Raw genomic sequence first — 19,180 nt, 5'->3', positions numbered from 1 at the left:
TTAGAGCTTATGGCAGTGCTGCACCAACAGTTCTTCCATCTTCTACTGTCTTGCCTCTCTGGGGTTATGGAATAAGTCTAGAAACTGGGCAAGCATATGGCAATATTTTTCCAAATCTGCAATAAACTAATGGGAAAACATGCAGTGTCAGCAGTAGTACCTTTGTCATTTGGTAGCCTTTACTTCCGAAGTCATGGGTAAGTGTATGGGCAAAGTTGCAATTAGAACTTCGTGTAAACTTCTATTTACAGCATCCTGTGCATTTGCAAAGGATACATTGTAAGAGTCACTGAACAAAGTCAGACCTTGGGTCTGTCTAGCCAAGTGCAGTCTACAGGAATCACCCTCTTTATTCCCTCTGCATGTGTGCACTTGGCATTGCCCATCGTTTCACACCCTCCACTCGATTCTACTAGAACAGCACTGCTTCTGCTCAGGAGAGAGTCATCAGGAAAGCTAGCAAAGCTCAAGGGACATTGCTGGGAATGGCATGGCCTGCAGAAGGAGGAAGTCTGTCCAGTGAACAGCTACAGCACATGACAAGAAATTTATGTTTTCTTTGAAGAAACTACGAATCAACAGTATTTTGGGTTTTGACAGGAAATTGGTTACCCTCTAAGGTGGTGTGGTCCACTTCAGCAGCCCTGAAGTTCTGGTGTCTGACTGCTAATGCTTTCACCTTCTCCAGCTGGGAATCACCAGTGTTGAAGGGTTTGAGGCCCTACCCAAGCAACACTGTCAGCAAGAAAGCACCAGAGGCTGACAACAGTAAAGATCTGGATACTATTGAAAACTTTGATTAAGCTTCAAATGATGGGGCAAACTGAATGACATGTTGCTTTCTGAATAAGGTTAAAACTTGAAAAAACCTTAATATCCAGTAAAACCTGAACCTTCAAAGGTAAGCAGATGCCTAGGGAGGAGTGGAAACAGGGAGAGCATATATTGGTTGTTCTTCTAGTAAGTGTTTTCAGATCAGGTATTCTGAGCCGGGTGTGATTATTAAATGTGTTTGGTATTCTTTAATGGCTTTCTGTTCTGCATATGTCCCTGGTTTTCCTCAAGGACTCCTGCAAACTCCTTGTGAGACATGAAGGACTTGCATATAACTCTGCATAGTGTTCTGCATACTTGCGACTGATTGTAACAGATTGCAGGTTGTGTATCACTGGAGAATAGCAAACGTTCCTCCATATTTCTAATAGGTGGTTGAAAATAAATTGACTTATGGTATTCGACACTTACTGGACATTTTTAGTTTGATTTTAAGATTAAAAGAAAACTTGAGGTGTGTTGGGAGGGTTGGAAAATGAGATAAAAGATGACCAGATTTGACACAGCTAGAGGAATCTGCACCATTGTGGTCTGGGATTTTTTTCTTTGGTTTATTTACACTTGATTCTAACAAGAGAAACTGTCCAGACTCAGAAGTATGCTATGCCTCATAAGGCTATCCGAGGAAGTAACTGGAAATAACAGAGATGGCTGTGGAACCTTGATCTTGCAAGAAATCGCTTGTAAAACTTCAAAGCAGCAAACCACTATGTAGGGACCAGTTTTATTCCTCCACCCTGCCTAATGACTGTCTGTTTTTGTTACTGCTTCTGAAAACAGATGGGATAGGAAGAAGTATCATTTTGCTAGTCATTTTGTGTTGCACCATCAGTTACTTGATGTGTTTCATTAGCCTCCTATGTTCTACAAACGTACTTTGACTGATGTCTCAGAAAAAGGAAATCTCACAAAATAATGAGAAAGCTATCCTGAAATATGGAAATCTGCCCTTCCAGCTGCAGCATTTGGAAAGCTGTAGGACTTCCCTTCCTCCTTGGTAGTTCAGAGCTGGTGTGTCACTGAGCTGGATTTTCAGATGGACAGACAGTGTGAGGTTCATACACCCAAGGTTTGTGGTGTAGTACTGTGACAATCCCCCCAGAATCCTTTGAGATAAAATATGGCAATGAATATTTATATCCACCCACTTGATACTGGATAATTCATCATAATATTAGTGTAGCATTTGCAAGCTGAGGAGCTGGAGGGGTACAACAGTTTGGAGCCAAGCTGAAAGGAAACATTTCATTTGAGTGTTACTGATGCAGCTGATTGTAGTCCTTGTCCTACTACATTAGCCTCACTGCAACTGCATCTAGCTTGGGTACTGAAACCAGTGAATGGGAGTCTAATTCTTACAAATGGGAATTCAGCTACTTTGGAGCAAAACATTTCCTAGTAAAAGTAAGCTTGAAGAGGAGCGCTTCTTCACAAGTGAAGCAACAACTAAAAGGTGTCAGATCAATTGGACTAAAGTTAGGGATTGAAAGGCTGAGTTTTTTTCCTAGCGGTTAGATAAAACTTGCAGGTTTGGGGTTTTTGGTGTTTGGTTGTTGTTTTCCTTCTTTACAGTAAGGTGAAAATCTGGTAGAAGAAGGACTTACACAAATTCTTGTTATTGCTGGGTTTGGGTTTTTAGAGACAAGAGCTTGACAACTTAAATTACAGGCTGACATCCTTGAAATAGGAAAGCTAGTAATGTGGTAGTATAGCACAGTTCCAATAGGCATACTATCTTCTGTACAGCAGGTTTGTCTATAAAATCCTAAAAGCAATCTGTAAATCTACTCTCTCTTGTTAAACGGCTTTTTGGATCTTTATGTACCTGATAAAAGTGGAATATTCTCATCTTAGACACAGTTCAAAATCAGGCACAGTTTCCGTGATAATGTCACAGTGTCATGGACTAAATATGGTATTTGGGCTGGAGGAAAATTGCTGTGTCTCTTGAGCTATAAGGCTTTGAGATAGTCTGAACATGGTTGTTACAAGGCCCTCTTTCTCTGGATGATCAGATTGTAGAGTAGTGACCTCTGTTGGAGCAGTTGCAGCACTGCAAGAGGCTTTTAAGATTTCAAACGGGAGGAGCATAAAGTGTAAATTACATCGAAATGGAAATGTCCCCCAACTAAAATCAAAATGCCTCTTTTCCTGATGGTTGCACTGTAATTGTACTAAAAAGAGCATTATGCAGAATTAAGTCAGAAAGCTTGTTGAGCTTGTATCATTTTGCAGGAGGGAAGCGTATCTAATTAGTTTTTAGCCCTAGATTTACTCCTGGAAGGAATGTACAGTTACTTGTTGAGAAGTCAGAGCAGATTTCTGGAGTGTAGTCTCTTCCTTTTACAATACAAGTTCTGTTTTAAACATAAGAGTAATCCTTCCAGACAAATTGGGGTTTATTCCAGACATGTGTGGGCACGCTTAGTTATTTGGTTGTAGCCCCTGTCAAATAAGTTATTCAGTATCAGTTGTGCCACTAAAATATTCGCAAATTAACAAAGCTTCCAGACTGCCTCTCCTAAAGGAACTGTGGATTCTTCAGTGCCTTTCCTTGATTTCCTCTAAGTGGAAAACTGGACTGAATAAACACTGACCTGACCATGCTTTACAGTTCTGGTTTTGAGGAATGTGAGCCTTTTTTCACTAGTCTGTTTTCCCTGGCAGGCCTCCACTTTCCTGATATGACAAGTTTTGAATTCGGTTTTGTTCAGAATGGAGACTTTATTGATGATGTGTGAGCTCACAAAAAAAGTTCGGTTTCAGCTAAAACAGTTTATTGTATCAAAGTCACTTGAGCCAAAAGAATTGACATCAGAGGCAGCTTTAAACAGCTTTTATAGCCTCAATACATACTTTGCTATACAAAGCCGTTTTCTATCTGGCTGTACACATTGTTTTTCCACTATGCAGATAAGATACTGATGGTTGAAGCCCAAGAATTCAGAGGTGTGTTGTTTTTTGGCAGGTTTGGTTGGGATTTTTTGTTTGCATATATTTTCTTTACAATTTGCAATTAGTGGCTTGTGGAGCAGTAACCACTAGGTGTCAGGCATGGAAAGCAGTGCTCAGTTCCTTGCATAGCTTTAGACTGTGAGGTATGTCATAAAAGTGTATCTAGAAGCTAATGAAATCTTATGTTTGTTAGAACAACTTGTCCAGCAATGAATGAAATTGTGTGCTTTATGCACAGCTGGCAACTGGTGTGGCACTTCATATATGCTTGATTCAACAGTTGGATGTCAGTATCTGAATTGGTACCTTTTAATATTTAAGAATATTCCTATAGCTGTGATCTGTCCTGAAAAAGACACCAGCTTCTTCAAAATCTAACTTGTTTAAAGTGAAAAGCACCAAACTTCTCCTTCCTAAGTCTCAAGCTGATAATTTCCATGCGATGGTCTCTGTTCCAGACTGTCGAGTGAAAACTACTACAGTTTTGCTATTATCTCAATAATTATTTCTTATCCAGACAAAGTGTTTTATTACTTTGGAATTTTGTTTAATGACAAATCTTTATTACTTTAAATACCACTACTATCAGTAGTAGGAATTAGTATGTATCAGAGGGCGTCTGTGCTTCTCTAGCAAGAGAAATAAACATGCGTTAGACTAGGAAAAACATGTTGGGATCCAAGGAAATTATTATGTCTTTATGAAACGAGTGATTCCTACACTGTAGTTTTCAAGCCTGTTTCAATCTCTGCAGCACTCCTTAGCTTTTAAGGTTGTGGGCAGATATATTCACTGCCTGTAAAGCTTAACTGCTTCACTGGGAGAGAAAAGAGCACTCAATCCAATAGGCTGTCTGCTTGCTGATAGCATGTGTTGCTAAGGGCTGCCTGGGATTCAGCTGGTGTGGGCAGCCACCTATTCAGTCTGCCCCCCTTCCCTGTTCATGGCCAGATACTATAGGCAGAAAATGTTCAGTAAGCCTTGAAACAACTGCCAGGCTGATAGGATTATGTTCTAGAAGAATGGTCTAGTTCAGCTAGGTTTTTATGGAGTAACAGTGTTATAATGCTGTAGTGTTACACTATAACATTAGCGTTTCAGCACTGTAAGTGCTTTTCACTTACTGTTTTAGCAAAACATCTCTGAATCAGAGGTTTATGCCACATGTATACGTAACCAGTTGAAAATTCATATCTTGATCCCTGGAGGAAAATGTTTGCTTTTCCATTAGATATGGAAAAACATAACAGTATATGCTCTCCATATACTGTTAACTTACTGTGCTTAACTTATTCCTCCAAACTCCAGAGCATGGATACAAGGTTTTTTGTGGCATACAGTTTTCATACTCTGGATGTTCCTGTTCAGTCTTAAGCCTCATTAAACATAGGCTTGGGAATAGCTAATGCTTTCCCAAAAGGTGAGACCGTATTTTCTTGAAGCAGGCATTGTTCAATGGTCACAAACACATTTTTTGTCTGTTCATTTAATGTTTTTCTGATTAGTTTACAGGTATGTTATTTTTCCAATAAACCAAAGCTACTTTAAAGATGTCACTAACGTCTTTGTAGCATTTTACCTGTAACAGGAGGAAGTTTTCCAGCTGCTTGCCAGGTGCAAGCAAAATCCTTGTTAATGTACAGCTTTTCTTTCAGGTGTGAGAGGGGGAAATCTTAGTGCTCAGCTGAATTTAGTTGCATCATGTATTTCTATTACATCTCCCTTGGGATTAGTTTAGGGAAAAAAAAAGAAGGGAGAAGTGTGTCAGGGATGTTTTCAGCACGAAGGGCATGCGTGCAAGGCTTGTTTTGAAAATATGCCTTTGCTTTCCGCTTGTCTGATCATGACACTACACGCAACATCATACAACCCCATAAGGCTGTAATGGGCCAAATCATTGTAATCAAATGTGGCATTCCGTATGTCTTCCTCTGCAAGTAGGTCAAGTTTGAAACACATTCTTGGCTCGTGCTCTCATTTCCCATAACCTGCTCCACGTGGCTTGAGTGTTGTACTGGAGTGCAGAGCATGCCAGGAGGGATTTTGGGCAGCTTCACAGGGACAGTCAGTTTTTGGACAGAGACTAGTGGGGTTTTTCTGCTCTGATTTCGTGATGTTGGATTCATGGTAAGGGAAGACTTCAGTGGCCTAAATTGTGCTTTTATTGAGTCTTATGCTGTCAGTTCACTTAACGAGTTACCTTTGGACACTGCATTATAAAATCAGTAAGACCCTGGTGGAAAAAAAAAAACAAACCAGTTTCCAAGTTTTGAAGTGTACTGTATTCCAAATGAGAATACCAAATAAAATTGGACAGGAGTTGATAATCTGAGCCTGTGGAAGAACAAATCAGTAGTGACCCAAGTCTTTACTCAGTGTTTGTCAAACCGCACCAGAATGCTGAGCTCAGTTTTGGTCCTGGCTATATTAAAAAGATGTGGACAGGCTGGAGATGGTCCAGAGAAGGGCCACAAAGATGATAAAAAGACTGGGAAGCTGTGTGTGAGGAAAGGCTGAGAGAGCTGGGTCTGTTCAGCCTTGGGAAAAGAAGGCTCAGGAATATCCCCATGTTCCAGTATTTAAAGGGTGGTTACAAAGAAGAGACTTCTCCTAAAAAGTAAAAGACATGGGGTACAGGATACAAGTTTCTTCTGGAGAGATTCTGACTGGACATAACAGAAAAATATTTCACAGTGAGAGCAATCAGCCATTGGAGTAATCTCCCCAGAGAAGTGGTGGACTCCCCGTTGTCAGACACTTGTAGGATGTGGACATCTAGTCTAGGTCATGCTTTGCCAAGAAAAGTTGGACCAAATGATCCTTGAGGTCCCTTCAAGTTTAACCTGTGATTCTGTGATTGAACTGTACTTAAGGCTGGATACAGAAATATTCTGATGTTGGTGATTGCAATATTCTTCTTGATAAGAATTACGGCTTTGGTATGGATATTGTTCCAGTTGTGCTGGAACAGTTGTAGGTCAAAAGGTGTGTTAGCACCCATGAAAGTCGCCTCTAGTCAGTGTTCAAAGTCAGCTGTTTGGCTCTCACACAAAGCCCAGCTGTAGGATATAAAACACAGTCAGTAGTATGCATGCCTTTGGTCTTGATACAGGCTCCAGCCTTTCTTGAATTGGGACTGACTGATGTGGCAATGTGCTCAAGAAGGATGCAGTTAGTGCTGGAGGATGTCCTTGACTAAGCAAGGGGAATTCAACATGAGGGCTGGTTAACTGGAACCGCATCTGGCTTTCTGAAGCGTTAAGTCTGCTTACTTCAGCTGAAGTTGTGGACTTCCACGGGAACTCAAAAAGTGGTCGTTTTCACAGTTCTTAAAACACAACAAGTCTTCTGGTATTAAGCAACACTTGAGATCCTTGAGTAGCTGTTAGAATTCATCTTGATGCAAGTTTAAAAAATACTCTGTTCAACTTATGCCAGATTTCCAATCATTCAGAAAACCCGAATCTATGGTGAATGTTTTGCTGCTAAGACAGCAAATTTGATAGTGTATCTTGTATGCAAACCTGTGACGTGGCTAAAGTTTAACAAGATTTCTTCAGTGTGCTGAATGCACAAGGGAAGATGTTCTGTTACGAATTTAATTATGAACAAGTGTTCATGCAGCTTTGTATTCTGCATGTATTCAGTGTAAATTGAAATGTGTTCCTATAGCACATGTTGTCACATGCTTATAGTAGTTGAATTAATCCATCCTTACCATCTTCAGTTCCTTTCCTTTTGTCAGAGGCTGTTCGCTGAACTCTCACCATTAGGTCGGTTGCATCTTCTGCTTGAATTTGTTTCCAGAGTTTTGTTGGAGTGCAAACAGTTTATTGTGCTTCTCTATTTATTAAACTCACTCCCAGAAAAGAAACCTTACATCCTTAGCGGCAAACTTTTCTGAGGGATGAAGGTCTGAATGAAGGTGTTTGTATTGCAAAACCAGAGTCCCTGACCTCTTGCTCGTTTCAGGAAGTGGCAGGGATTCAATTAAACAGTCTGTTCTGCAGTGGCTATATGCTCTTCTGTAAACTTGCCTTCAAAATATTTCAACCCAACAAGCATACCCCTACCCCTGCCTTCAGAAGTAATGTTATCCAATATTTAAACTACATGCATGACCCTTTTAGGAGACTGGTTGATATCAAAGACAAAACCTATACAGAGGCATTTACTTGAGGTATTGAAAATATTTTGGTGGAGGATGGAATGGTGCAGCTGAAGAGCTGATGCGTGGCAGTAATTGTAGGGATAGTTAAGAGTTATCTTCAGGCAGGTAACACTGTTCAGTGCTATGTACTTGCTGTTTGCTTGTTAATATGGGAGTATGTAATGTACTTTCAGAGACTGATGTTTGTATTTCAAATCTGAATCTACAAAGTCATCATTAGACAGCTTGTACTTTTGGCTTTTTACTGTTCCTGTTGAAAGTATTTGTTTAAGTATGCGGCTGTGTTTTAGCTTTTTCCCCATTATGAATGTCCTCATTGTACGGGAGTGGACAAAGTGGCTTATTCAGCCATGTGTTACAGAACATGCTAGCTAGACATGGAAAGGTAATTTCTCTGCTTTCTGATGTTGCTTGTTTACACAGCATTGGTGCACGTGTAGCATTTGAAGACTTCATTAAGCTATGGTATAGAAAGCTCTGGAAAACCTGCCCCTTTGAAGAAACATGTTTTGATGGATTGGTTCTTAAGTGTCTAAAGTAGACAATCCTAATTTAAAACTTCCTTAAATAAGGGCTGTTTTTCACAGGCTTAGAAATCAGGCCTGACTTTCCGGAGAACTGAGTTCAAATGCTTAGGAAGCAGGTCTTGCATTTCCTCGAGTTTTAAGGAGAAGGTTGAATGTGCAAAAAAAAGCAAGTAACACACCTAGGGATGGAGTTGTGTGTGCAGAATCACTGTGACTGGTTGGATTACATGCAAGGGTGCTTTGATAAAAATCCGGATTTTTAACTGTGTGAGCATTCTGTAGAAGATGTTGGAGCAGAGACAGGATCATTTTCAACAGTTTGGGATTAATTCCTCTTCCTTCTCCAGCTTTTGTTGATTGTGTGAGTTATTACTGATCCTTGTGGATCCTGAAAAATAGACTGTGTGCTGTTGTTGGTTGGCTTTTCCCTCACACACCAGTTGTGCTGTCAAGATATCTGTCAGTGCAGGTTCTGAAAACTTGTTTTGCCGGACAGCTTGTTTTGACTTCACATTCCTTCAGTTTCATTGATTCCTAATACATTAATAGTTCTTACTGTCATGCCACCTCACTCCAGGTAAAAGAAAGAATCAGGGGGAAAAGAGGGCGTATACTGGTAGGTTGGTGTAGTTATACTAATTTGAAAGTTCGGGTGTTTTTAGACCTTGAATTCAGATATCAGCCTGTTGGTGTCTTCTTATTCTTAAATAATTTGAAATCAGATTTTTGGAGAGCATCATTTGTTTGTCTTGCAGTAGCACTCCAGTGAACTCCTGGTATTTCAGGGCAATGCTGCTTAAGTGTGTATTCAACCTCTGTAGAACATGGGAGGGTCCTTGAAAAAGCTGCCTTGTTACGAAATGTGTTTTTCATAGTCCGACCAAAAGTATTGATATCTGAAACTTACAGAAACGTTTAAAACTGCTTCACTAATTTATCTGACTCCAAGTAATCTAATGACTATTTAATTTTTCTTCCACTTTTAGCTGGGATGTGACAGCAAGCGCAAGAAGAACTGTTGAAACTTGATTATCTCCTGGTTTTGGGAAAGTCTAACTTGTGTTTAACTCATCACTATACATGATTTAACAGGAAAAACTGTTCATTGGTCACAGATGACTACTAAGAGGCATTCCAAAATTTGTTTTGGATTATAGAAAGAGAATAAAAGTAGCAACTTATGATGACACCAGTTCCATTTGAGGTTGCTTTTGTCCTATGTAATAGTGGCTGCTTTGGCTGTGGGTTGCTGCAGTTTTGAGAACAATTGCTCAGTCATGATAGCTAACATGTTCTGTAAGTGTATTAAAGATGAAAAAGAGCCAGTAATTCAGATCTTTATTTTTGTCAAACCTATAACTCTTACTGTTTTTCATCTATCACTCCTCGCTGAGAAGAAGGGCTGTGGAAATGTGCTGTACTGTGCACATTTTCTACTTCCCACCAGGTGAGGAATCAAGTGCGCAAAACTCAATGGGAGCCCTACTCCAGTGTGCCCCAGGCGTGTACTTAAAATAGGAGATGGTTGTTGGAACTAAATTATCTTGCCATTTTTATTTTTAGGTTTGCTGGCATGGGTAATCTCATTAAGGTGCTAACCAGGGACATAGACCACAATGCAGCACATTTTTTCTTGGATTTTGAAAGTAAGTCTCTCGGCCCTTCACAGCTGGTGCATTTAAAATGGTAACAGTAGGGTTGCTTATACCTGCTGCAGTGAAGGCTATAGGGGACTCAGTTGCAAATCTTCAATTTGAAAGAGTTGCATGTTTTGGGTTCTTTTTTCCATTCATCTATTTTTTGTTCCTTTTTTTTTTTTTTTTTTTTTTCCCCTCTTCCGGTAGTAGCCAAGCCACCATCATGCTACTGTGTAAATTTTCTTTCCTTGTGCTTAGTCATTTTGGGTCTCTGTGGTCAGTGATGTCCATCCATCTGCCTGCAAATCAGATAATCATACAATGAAAAATTCTGTCAGTATGCCATAGTAATCTGTGCTGAGCAGTTGTTCACTGTAATCCTGTCTTATACAAGAATGAGTACAAAATCGTTCCTGATCCTGGTTTGCTTCTTCGTGATGCAGTTAATGTGCATTCTTTTTACATCCAAAAATCCGAAGTGGAGTTGTCTGAGGCTCTCAGATGTTTTGGGCACTTTGTGTAAAAGATCTGTGGCATACCCACGTCAGCATTTTCTGCACACTGAAGTGATGTATTTTGATGCCTTTTTCCATAATGGCTTTCTGACAAAATTAAAGGGCTGACAAAATTCAAGCTCTTTCCTTCTGCTGTCCCATCAGGTGAAAATCTGTAGCATGGCTACAGTGTCAATGCTTGCAAATATGCTGCTTGGCCTTCAACGTGGTACTCCTGCTCAGGACACTTGTGCTAGGGTGTACCGGGACAGAATGAGTCACAGCAAGGCCTCTGGTTGGAGTCCTGCCTCTCTCCGAGGGGCTGCTCTGAAGATGTTGGTGACATAGTCACTCCTTACAGGAAAGCTGCATTGCATCTCTGGGACCACCAGCTGAACATCCTTGATGGGGTTTCCCTCTACCCATCAGGGCAGCAACCTGAAGGATGGGTTCATGCCTGATGGAACTGTCTGGTTTTCTTTCCCCCACTGCTTCAATCAACTACATTTGGTCTGTTCCTTGTAAAAAGAAATTTGTCTCTTCTCTCATTCTTGTCTTGGCAGGTACCTTAACATGGGGAACCTTCTAAAAGTTTTGACATGCACAGACCTTGAGCAGGGGCCAAATTTTTTCCTTGATTTTGAAAGTGAGAAGTTGATTTTATATATCTATTACTCTTTGCCTGCAGTAGACTGCATCTGTCATGTACTAAATGTATGTTTTCACTTTGCCATCCTTCTAACAGCTTTGCATGCCTGAGCTATGGGTAGTTGTTTGCTGAACCTTTGTAGAAAACAATCTGTTTTAAAACAACCCCCATTTCCAAAATGTAATGTATTTATTTCAGGGAAGGCTTTCAAATTATGTTTTATTGTTGGAATCTGATATGGTTCTTGTTTTAGACCAAAATGCTGTCTGCTTTTAATCAAAGAATTTGAATTATTTGAAGATTACTTGAAGATTATTTGACATTGCAAGGAGATACGTGGAGGAAGGATTAAGTATGAAGCCTCATTGTCTATTCTTCACCTCCAATGTGCCGCTGAATAATGCTGCATATACAGATTGGCTCACTACAGCTATTCATAGCTCTCCAGCATCATCATGTTAAAGGTGTATATGTGAACCTTACCTGATTTGGCATTGAAATTTGACAGTTAACCTCATCTCTCCTTTAAAGGGGGCTCTGAGTATAGAGGTTGCTTTTGGAAAGAAGTGTATGGCTTGACTGGTCAATGCCAAGTGTTCTAGGAAGTTCACATATTGTTGGTATTTCTGCTTTTAGTTTTTGTTGCATGACATAGCCTAGGAATGGCAGGTAAGTGTTGTTGGCTGATGCTTTGCATGTTTAATTACTTTCTTTTGGGTTATGCTATTGCTTTGCCCAGCTGTACATCAACAAGCGTAAAATAAGAAAACTAATGTTCAAGTGCATTTTGACCATGTAAGAAAATACAGTGGAATAGCGTAATAAAAAAATTGATGAAGTATTGTGATATGGAGAATTTGAGATTCATTATATGTTCTTTTCCTCCGCAAATTACTTTTCAGTTGTGTTTGATGAAACAGTAGCAGTTGGTTCTATTACTTCTGATATGAGAGCAAATGCATGGAGAAATATGTTTTTGATTCAGTGACTTTTGCTGTTATGCCTTCTCTAAACTCTTACACTTTACTGTTGATTTTATCAAATCTCTCTTCTGAATATAATGATATTGGAAGATGATAATGATAGGAATTCTTCAGAAAGGGAAGATAATCAAGGGCTGTATTCAAAACTGTTTAAGACTACTTCAAATCTCTCATCAGAATAGGCAAGACATAGTGAATTGGGAAGAACTTACATGGGATAATGCTGGAGTTGTGAAGCTCCAGCTTAATCTGCAAATACTATTTAATTGGATTAAATTAAATTCAAGTTACCTGGACTGAATTTAATTCAAGGCATAATTCTGAAATCAATTGTGATAAAAATTGCTATTAAAAATCAGTTCTTTAGCTATCAATTTTGTTTTAAAGTGCATGTTTTGAGCATGAACAAGATTTGGCATGAGAGTAAGCAGGTTGCTGATGTGAAATGTTTACATACGCAGTCAAATCAAGTTACTTATATTATGGCTGAGTTGTTAGACTGTTCTTTATTCATTTTGGACCCTGTCCTGCGTTTGTTTCTGCTGCTATACTGTGTATCCATGCTTCTTTCTACTCTGTTTCAGATAGCTTGCCTTGACAGGATCTTGGCTTTGACACAGTCAAGATCTTTCTTCAAGACTTGGCACTTAATCTTGTGATATTGAACGTTGTGTTTTTATGTGGAAGAGCAAGTAAGCTCTGTATTAAAAACAAATTTGCCAGTTCTATGTTTTGCCTGGCCCAATAATACAGTTTTGAAGTCTTTTGTTCTTAAATCCATATATATTTCTGGAGAGAGCAGGCTAGGTGCAGGTTTCTTGCACAATACAATAAAGAGCTAAAAATCTAGTGTCACAAAGCTTTATAGGGAGGGATACAAACTCCAAATTTAGAAAGGTTTTTAACTGGCTTCTAGGATACTTATTAATTTTTTTCCAAGATACTTATCTTGGTGTTAGATTCTAATGATTTGTGTAACTGAGTGTCAGAATGCATGCAAAAAATGCTGCAGTAAACTATATAATGGGCTGTTGGCTTTTCCTTGCCTTAACACTGGTTAAGCTTATGTTTTCTTTGGTCATTCTCCTTACCCATTTGACACAAATAGTTGGCTTAAGTGTTCTACTAAAGTCTTTGCAGTGCCACTTTAACATGAGCGGAGGAAAAGGCATAGCTTTGTAAAGACACTATTGTTAACATAAACCAGCCACCTACAATGTGGGAAAGTCAGAGCTCAGTGTTTTGGTGTCATTATTGTCACAGTGCAAATCGTTTCCAAATTTACTGATTTCAATAGGAGCTAAAATGCAGAGTACTTTTGGTTGCAGATGGTGATCTCAAGCTAGTGCTTCAGGTATTCTGCATTACCTCCAAAGAACTTGTCTGGGTTTCAGAGGAGCCGCAGAGAATAGCATTCTCCATAGTAATGATAGAGATGAATAAATGGTTTCATCTCCAGCAGTCTGGGATTTTTCTCTCCCTTGCTTGTGAGTTTTTGTCCCAGCCAGTTTCAGATGACTTGATGTGTTCTTCCCTGGGAAACATCTCAGTTTAATAGTGTTTGCTGTGCAGTATAAACTTTTAACCCCAAATCTCTCTCGCTACTAATTCTGTAGGCTAGCCAAATATGTTTTGAAATAGTCACTAAATGTGTGTGTTCCCTGCATGCAATATGTTGTCATACTTCCATAGCATTTAGTTCACATAACAACGTTTGTATATTGTTTCAAGTCTCCTCTTTTGTCTTTAATACGTTATTGTGTGAGCTTTCTGAATTCTAACTGTATATTGCATCTAGTTCTGGTTAAACTCAATTTAGAGATGAACTCCCCATTTGCTTGAGAGACCTCAGTCTTCACTTTTCTAACAATTGGATTAAAATGGGAAAGTTACCCTGTGTCAGCTCCCTTGGCAACAAATATCAAACCTCAGAACATGTCAGTGAGCTGTGCTGACTGTGTTATTCTTTCTATGGGAAACAGTGCTTGGTAAAGGCAAAGCCTTTTCATAAAGTTGTAGCAGGAAGTTATGTCCTTGGAAGGGGAAGAGAGAAACCCCTCCTTCATGCTGCTCTTCATCCTGGTGTTGCAGGTTGCTTTTTTCTTAGCTGTCAAGACTAACTCCAGACGCACAACTCCTTTTCCTGCACTGTGCACTCCACATCGAGGAAAATGAGTTCCACAATCAGAGATTCGCAAATGATAGTCCCATAGCTGATCTGTACCCATAGCAGGTACATGCTGATATAGGGGAATGCTACCTCCATCTATTCAACATTACAGCAGTGCTTAGAAGGAGGAAGCTTTCCCTCTTTCTCTACCTGTGATAGGCTTTCAGAATAGAGTGCCCTAACCAGCACTGAGAAGCAGATAAGTTAATTGCTTTGAGTCAGCCAGGGCTAGGGCTTGAACATTTTCCGTATTGTGCCTTTTAGATCTATCCTGATGGCTGCACGGTACATTTGTGATGTTAATATAGAAAGAATTTAGGATTATTTCTTAAATTGGAGCTCTTTTCTAGGTACAAGAGAATTACAGATGGGAGAGGAGCTTAGCTGGGACAAGCCAGGTTTACAGATTACTTCTGCTGGAGAGGACTAGGTGTATGCATACACCTAGTATATAATATATATTTGGAAGTATATATTTAGAAGTTGGTCATAATCAAGACAAGCAAAGAACCCCCAAGGCCACCACCCCAGCAAACTAAGTATAAATAATCAGTTTAGGTTTTCTGGAGCATTTTAGGGAAGTGAATTATAGTAGTCCACTGATTCTATCGTAAGTGAAACAGACTAACAGAGGTGTTGAGGATGCTGACTTGCATAGCCAGCTGCTCAGTGAAGACCGCTTAATTTGTATCTGGAAGGTGATTTTTCATTTCTGAGCTTGGAAGTTCATAGTACTGCATCTGTTCTGCTTGTTGGTGGGTTTTGAAATGAGGAGTTCTCACAAGCCCTTCTGCTGTGTCTCCCCCCACCCCATGTTGAAAAATGAACTCTCCTTGCTAGAGAGGGTAAAGAAAAAATGACATGAAAAATTAAATAGGCAAGAGATGTGCTCAGTGTGAGACGATCCAAGTGGCAAGTCTTGATTGCATTATTTAATAACACAATCTGGAATGCTATAGAGCTTCACGGTTTAGTCTGTATTTCACTATAGCATTTCATGTTTGTGCATGAACTGCTGCCAGTCAACTGGTGCTTACCTGTCTGCTCTTCTCCCTCATTTTTTTTGTCTTCATTTCTTACAGCAGTCTTCAGCAGCTTTCAAAATTATAAATGTGACCTTTGTGATGATCTGAAAAGCACTGGCCACTTTTACTCGATGCCTAATCAATGTGGTGCTCTTATACTTCTGGTTTTTAAAGGAGTGACCAGTTTTTTTTACCTCTGCTAATTCTTGATGGTTCTCAAAATACCATAGTTAAACTGTTGCAAGGTCTATATATAGGCATATTTGCTAATAATGCCCGCTCTCTATGCATTAAACCATAAAAGTAATAAGTGTTATGCAAAAATTACAGCAACATCCAGACAGGCAATGCATGTGGAACTTGCTTTCCTCTAGCATAATTTGTTTTCTAATGTTCTTTTTTTTCCTACTGTGTAACACTTAGGATGCTGTGATTTTTAATTTATTTTGCTTTTAATGTAAGTATGTAACTTCCATCCCTGCTAGAGGGAGTTATATTGGTCATGGAAAAAGCACTTTAAAAAAGACATTTTCCAGACTCTTCAAATTGCACAAAGTCACAAAGCGGAAATATTGTCCATAGATTGCTTTTATTTGTCCCAGTAAGAAAGAATCTGTTGTTAATACCCTGACTTTTGGAATTAAAAATACTAGTTTAATATATTTGATATTCATTTCATAACATGTTTTGCCCACATAAACAGAGAAGTGTATTTTTATAGTTGCTTCAGCAGCAGCTTCATTCACTAATTTTTTTCCATATCAGTCTAAAAGGACCTCGCCTTTATAGCTGCCATCAGGATTTTAAAAGAGAAATTGATCTCATATCAGTTAAACCAGGTCTGAGATATTTGTACAAGGTGATTATTTTTGGAACTTAAAGCCTTGTACTGATTCTTCTCAAAACATACTTCTCACTGAATCACACTTCAGTAAACGTGTGTGTAGCTTTTCAAAATGTTGATCAAATACACTTCTGAAAAGTCTCTAGTTACAGAAAAACTGAGACGCAGCGTGTGTTCTTAACGAGGGAGGATAGAAAACTAACACCAGAACAGTTTTACATGAGATCTTCTTGTTGTCAGCTCTGATTTTGCAATAATGCAGTTAAAGAATACGTTTTGAGAATTAAATATATTTAGAAGTAAAAGAGTAGGTCCTTTCCCAGCCAGTAAAAGGGGAAGCAGGGAAGATGGAAAATAATCTGATGCAGTGTTTCTAGATAACAGTAAGCATGGCACCTCCTGTAATATCTGCAGTGAGTGTGTCTTTGAGTGCCTTCCTGAGTCTCTTTCACAGAGCTTGTACTGCACTCCAAGGTGAGATTTATGTCGTAGCCATAAAGACAATTTGCCATGATTCCTTCTCGTAACTCAGTTCTAAATCAGTCAGGAAGGATAGTTTCCAGGTGGATTTCGGGGATGCTGAATGAAGCTAAAAGGCTACTAAAATGAATACCATTACTTTCTTGGAGTTCCTCGTACATCCTAGTAGCTCTTCTGAGAATAAAAATTCTTGATGAGTTGCTGCATAAAGAATTTGCCCCATAGGTGATGGTGTGCCTATTGAATTCCATATTGTTGTTATATATATATATTTAATATGTTCTACTGTTTAGATGCCCAACCTACAGAATCTGAAAAGGAAATTTATAATCAGGTGAATGTAGTGTTAAAGGATGCAGAAGGAATACTGGAAGACTTGCAGTCATATAGAGGAGCTGGCCATGAAATACGAGAGGTGAGCTAGAGTGTTATGATTGTGTACAACCTGTGGTTGTTCATTGTCTGATCCTAACCAAATACTGCTGGATTTTAACTTTGCTTGCAGGAGCTGTTTTGGCAGAGCATGTTGTTTATTAAAATTGCTGTCTTGAATTTCTGCTCTGGAATGTTCCTTTTTAACAGTGAAACAGATGTCGCTTGTTTCAATAATATTAATGCACATAAGTAATAGCAAATGATGCTTCTCAGACTTTTTATGGAATTGTTGCTATTGATTTTTCTTTATATTCCCACATCAGCTCTTGAGTTAGTCGTGAGTTTGGAAAGAGCCTGGAGTGACTGCAGTGCAGTATTGAGTAGTGTCAACATCTTTTTGTATGCTAATTGGAGAGGTCCGATGTGTGGTAATCTTTACACAAAAGACATCTCATCAGAATTCTCTTGAATTGGCTTTTATTTACTAAAGTAGATACTTGGAAGAGAAGTAAAGTTTCTGTACAGCATGTCATGCCATGACATTTCTCCTTTGCCTTTGACAAAGGGTAGGATAAATACTTTCCAACCTATTTTCCTTCTTCCTCAGATGTGGTAGTGGAGGCTGCTTTTCTCCTAAAGTGAGGAGTGACCCACTGTAACACACTTTCAGAAATACTGTTAGGTAGGAGGAGTCTCTGCTTACTCCAGATGAATTTGAAATACTCATAGCCATTCAGCTTTAGTTAAAGTACCATGAGTTTTTCCCCCTGTTGAATTTGTAAGGTAGGTTTAAGAAGGGTAGCTGTGTCACATAAAACCCTTAGGAGGGGAGATAGCTTGCTTGATCTTCAAAGAAAAGGCTGCAGGATCAGGGAAGAAGCCTGCAACTCCAGCCAAGAAGGACGAGGGATGCTCCTGAGAGGAGGTAGAATCACAAGAAGGAAATGTTCTAGGGACCAGAGAGAGTGTGCTAAGGCTCACAGGCTGGGGTTGACTGAAACAGATTTTGGATTTGAGTACTTGACTGTGAAGATGCATCAGAAGAGTTATGAGCATTTTTATTTCTGCTTTCTTAGTAATTTTCAGTTGCTAAGTATTTAATTTCAGTAACCTGGAGACATTGAATTTAAGAATTTGGGAAGTTCACAGTAAAGATAAGGTCTATACATACATACCTCCAAGCTCTGGTGTACACCGTGTATTGGTGGTGCTTCATGTTGTTGATTACGCTTAAATGTTCCTCCTGTAATATTTAGCCTGAATTTCACAGGGGTTTTTTTTCTTTGTAAATTCAGAAATTGGCGATGGACACCAACATTAGGATGAGGTTTTGATCACTAAACTTTTTTGCTTAGAGGTATCCCAGTAAAGTTGTTGATTTTAATAAGCCAGGTCTGCTTATGTACATTTTCTTACTTGAGTAACTTTATTTGTAACGGTTTCTTTATCCTCTCTCCAAGTTGTTTTTCTATTCAGGATACTTACTTTCAACACAAGTATTTAGAGCTTTTTGGAAAAGACATGTGTTAGTACAGGCTTGTGTCTCAACTTGGAAACTTCTCAGTAGGTAGAATTTTCAATTCCTAGCTCTTCAATTGTCCTGTATAAGTATTTCTCTTTTTCTTTTTTCATGGTACTGTATCAGTTATTCCTAATCTCAGCATACTTTCTCTTCTTCTTTTTCTAATTCAAAGGCAATACAGCATCCCAGTGATGAGAAGTTGCAAGAGAAGGCATGGGGTGCAGTTGTACCACTAGTAGGCAAGCTAAAGAAATTCTATGAATTTTCTCAAAGACTAGGTAGGTGGAATGGTATTAACTTTGGGGTGGTGGGGGGTTGTGTCTTCGTTTAGTAGTACATTTGACATATTCAGATGTGATGACATCTAGGGCAAGCCCTTGTTAGCAGATAAAAGCAAATATTGCATATATTCTTTCGTACGCTGGATTGGATCATATATCTGTGTGCTGCCTTCTTGCATGGGAAAGCAAACTGGTTTAGGCGGATACCTGAGAAGGAGAATGGGGGCATACTT

At 39.2% G+C, this 19,180-nt stretch overlaps 1 protein-coding gene across 6 annotated transcripts in view; it reads left to right on the top strand.

The window, feature by feature from the left end:
• CYRIB (CYFIP related Rac1 interactor B) overlaps nt 1-19,180 on the top strand; it is a 102,199-nt gene that overhangs the window by 74,651 nt on the left and 8,368 nt on the right. For 4 of the 6 annotated variants that reach the window (XM_065668953.1, XM_065668952.1, XM_065668954.1 and 1 more), the window contains exons 4-6: nt 11,182-11,264; nt 17,063-17,184; nt 18,839-18,944. In XM_065668953.1, the coding sequence (XP_065525025.1) occupies nt 11,192-11,264; nt 17,063-17,184; nt 18,839-18,944 (301 nt within the window). In that variant the 5' untranslated portion in view covers nt 11,182-11,191. Of the gene's footprint in view, nt 1-10,050; nt 10,134-11,181; nt 11,265-17,062; nt 17,185-18,838; nt 18,945-19,180 lie in introns of those variants that run through there. The other 2 variants (XM_065668956.1, XM_065668958.1) reach the window with 2 other exon arrangements.

This window comes from Lathamus discolor, chromosome 2 (assembly GCF_037157495.1).
Source record: "Lathamus discolor isolate bLatDis1 chromosome 2, bLatDis1.hap1, whole genome shotgun sequence".
Classification (NCBI taxonomy): domain Eukaryota; kingdom Metazoa; phylum Chordata; class Aves; order Psittaciformes; family Psittacidae; genus Lathamus; species Lathamus discolor.
The sequence above is the reverse complement of the archived record's forward strand: the minus strand, read 5'-3'. Positions and strand labels throughout refer to the sequence as shown.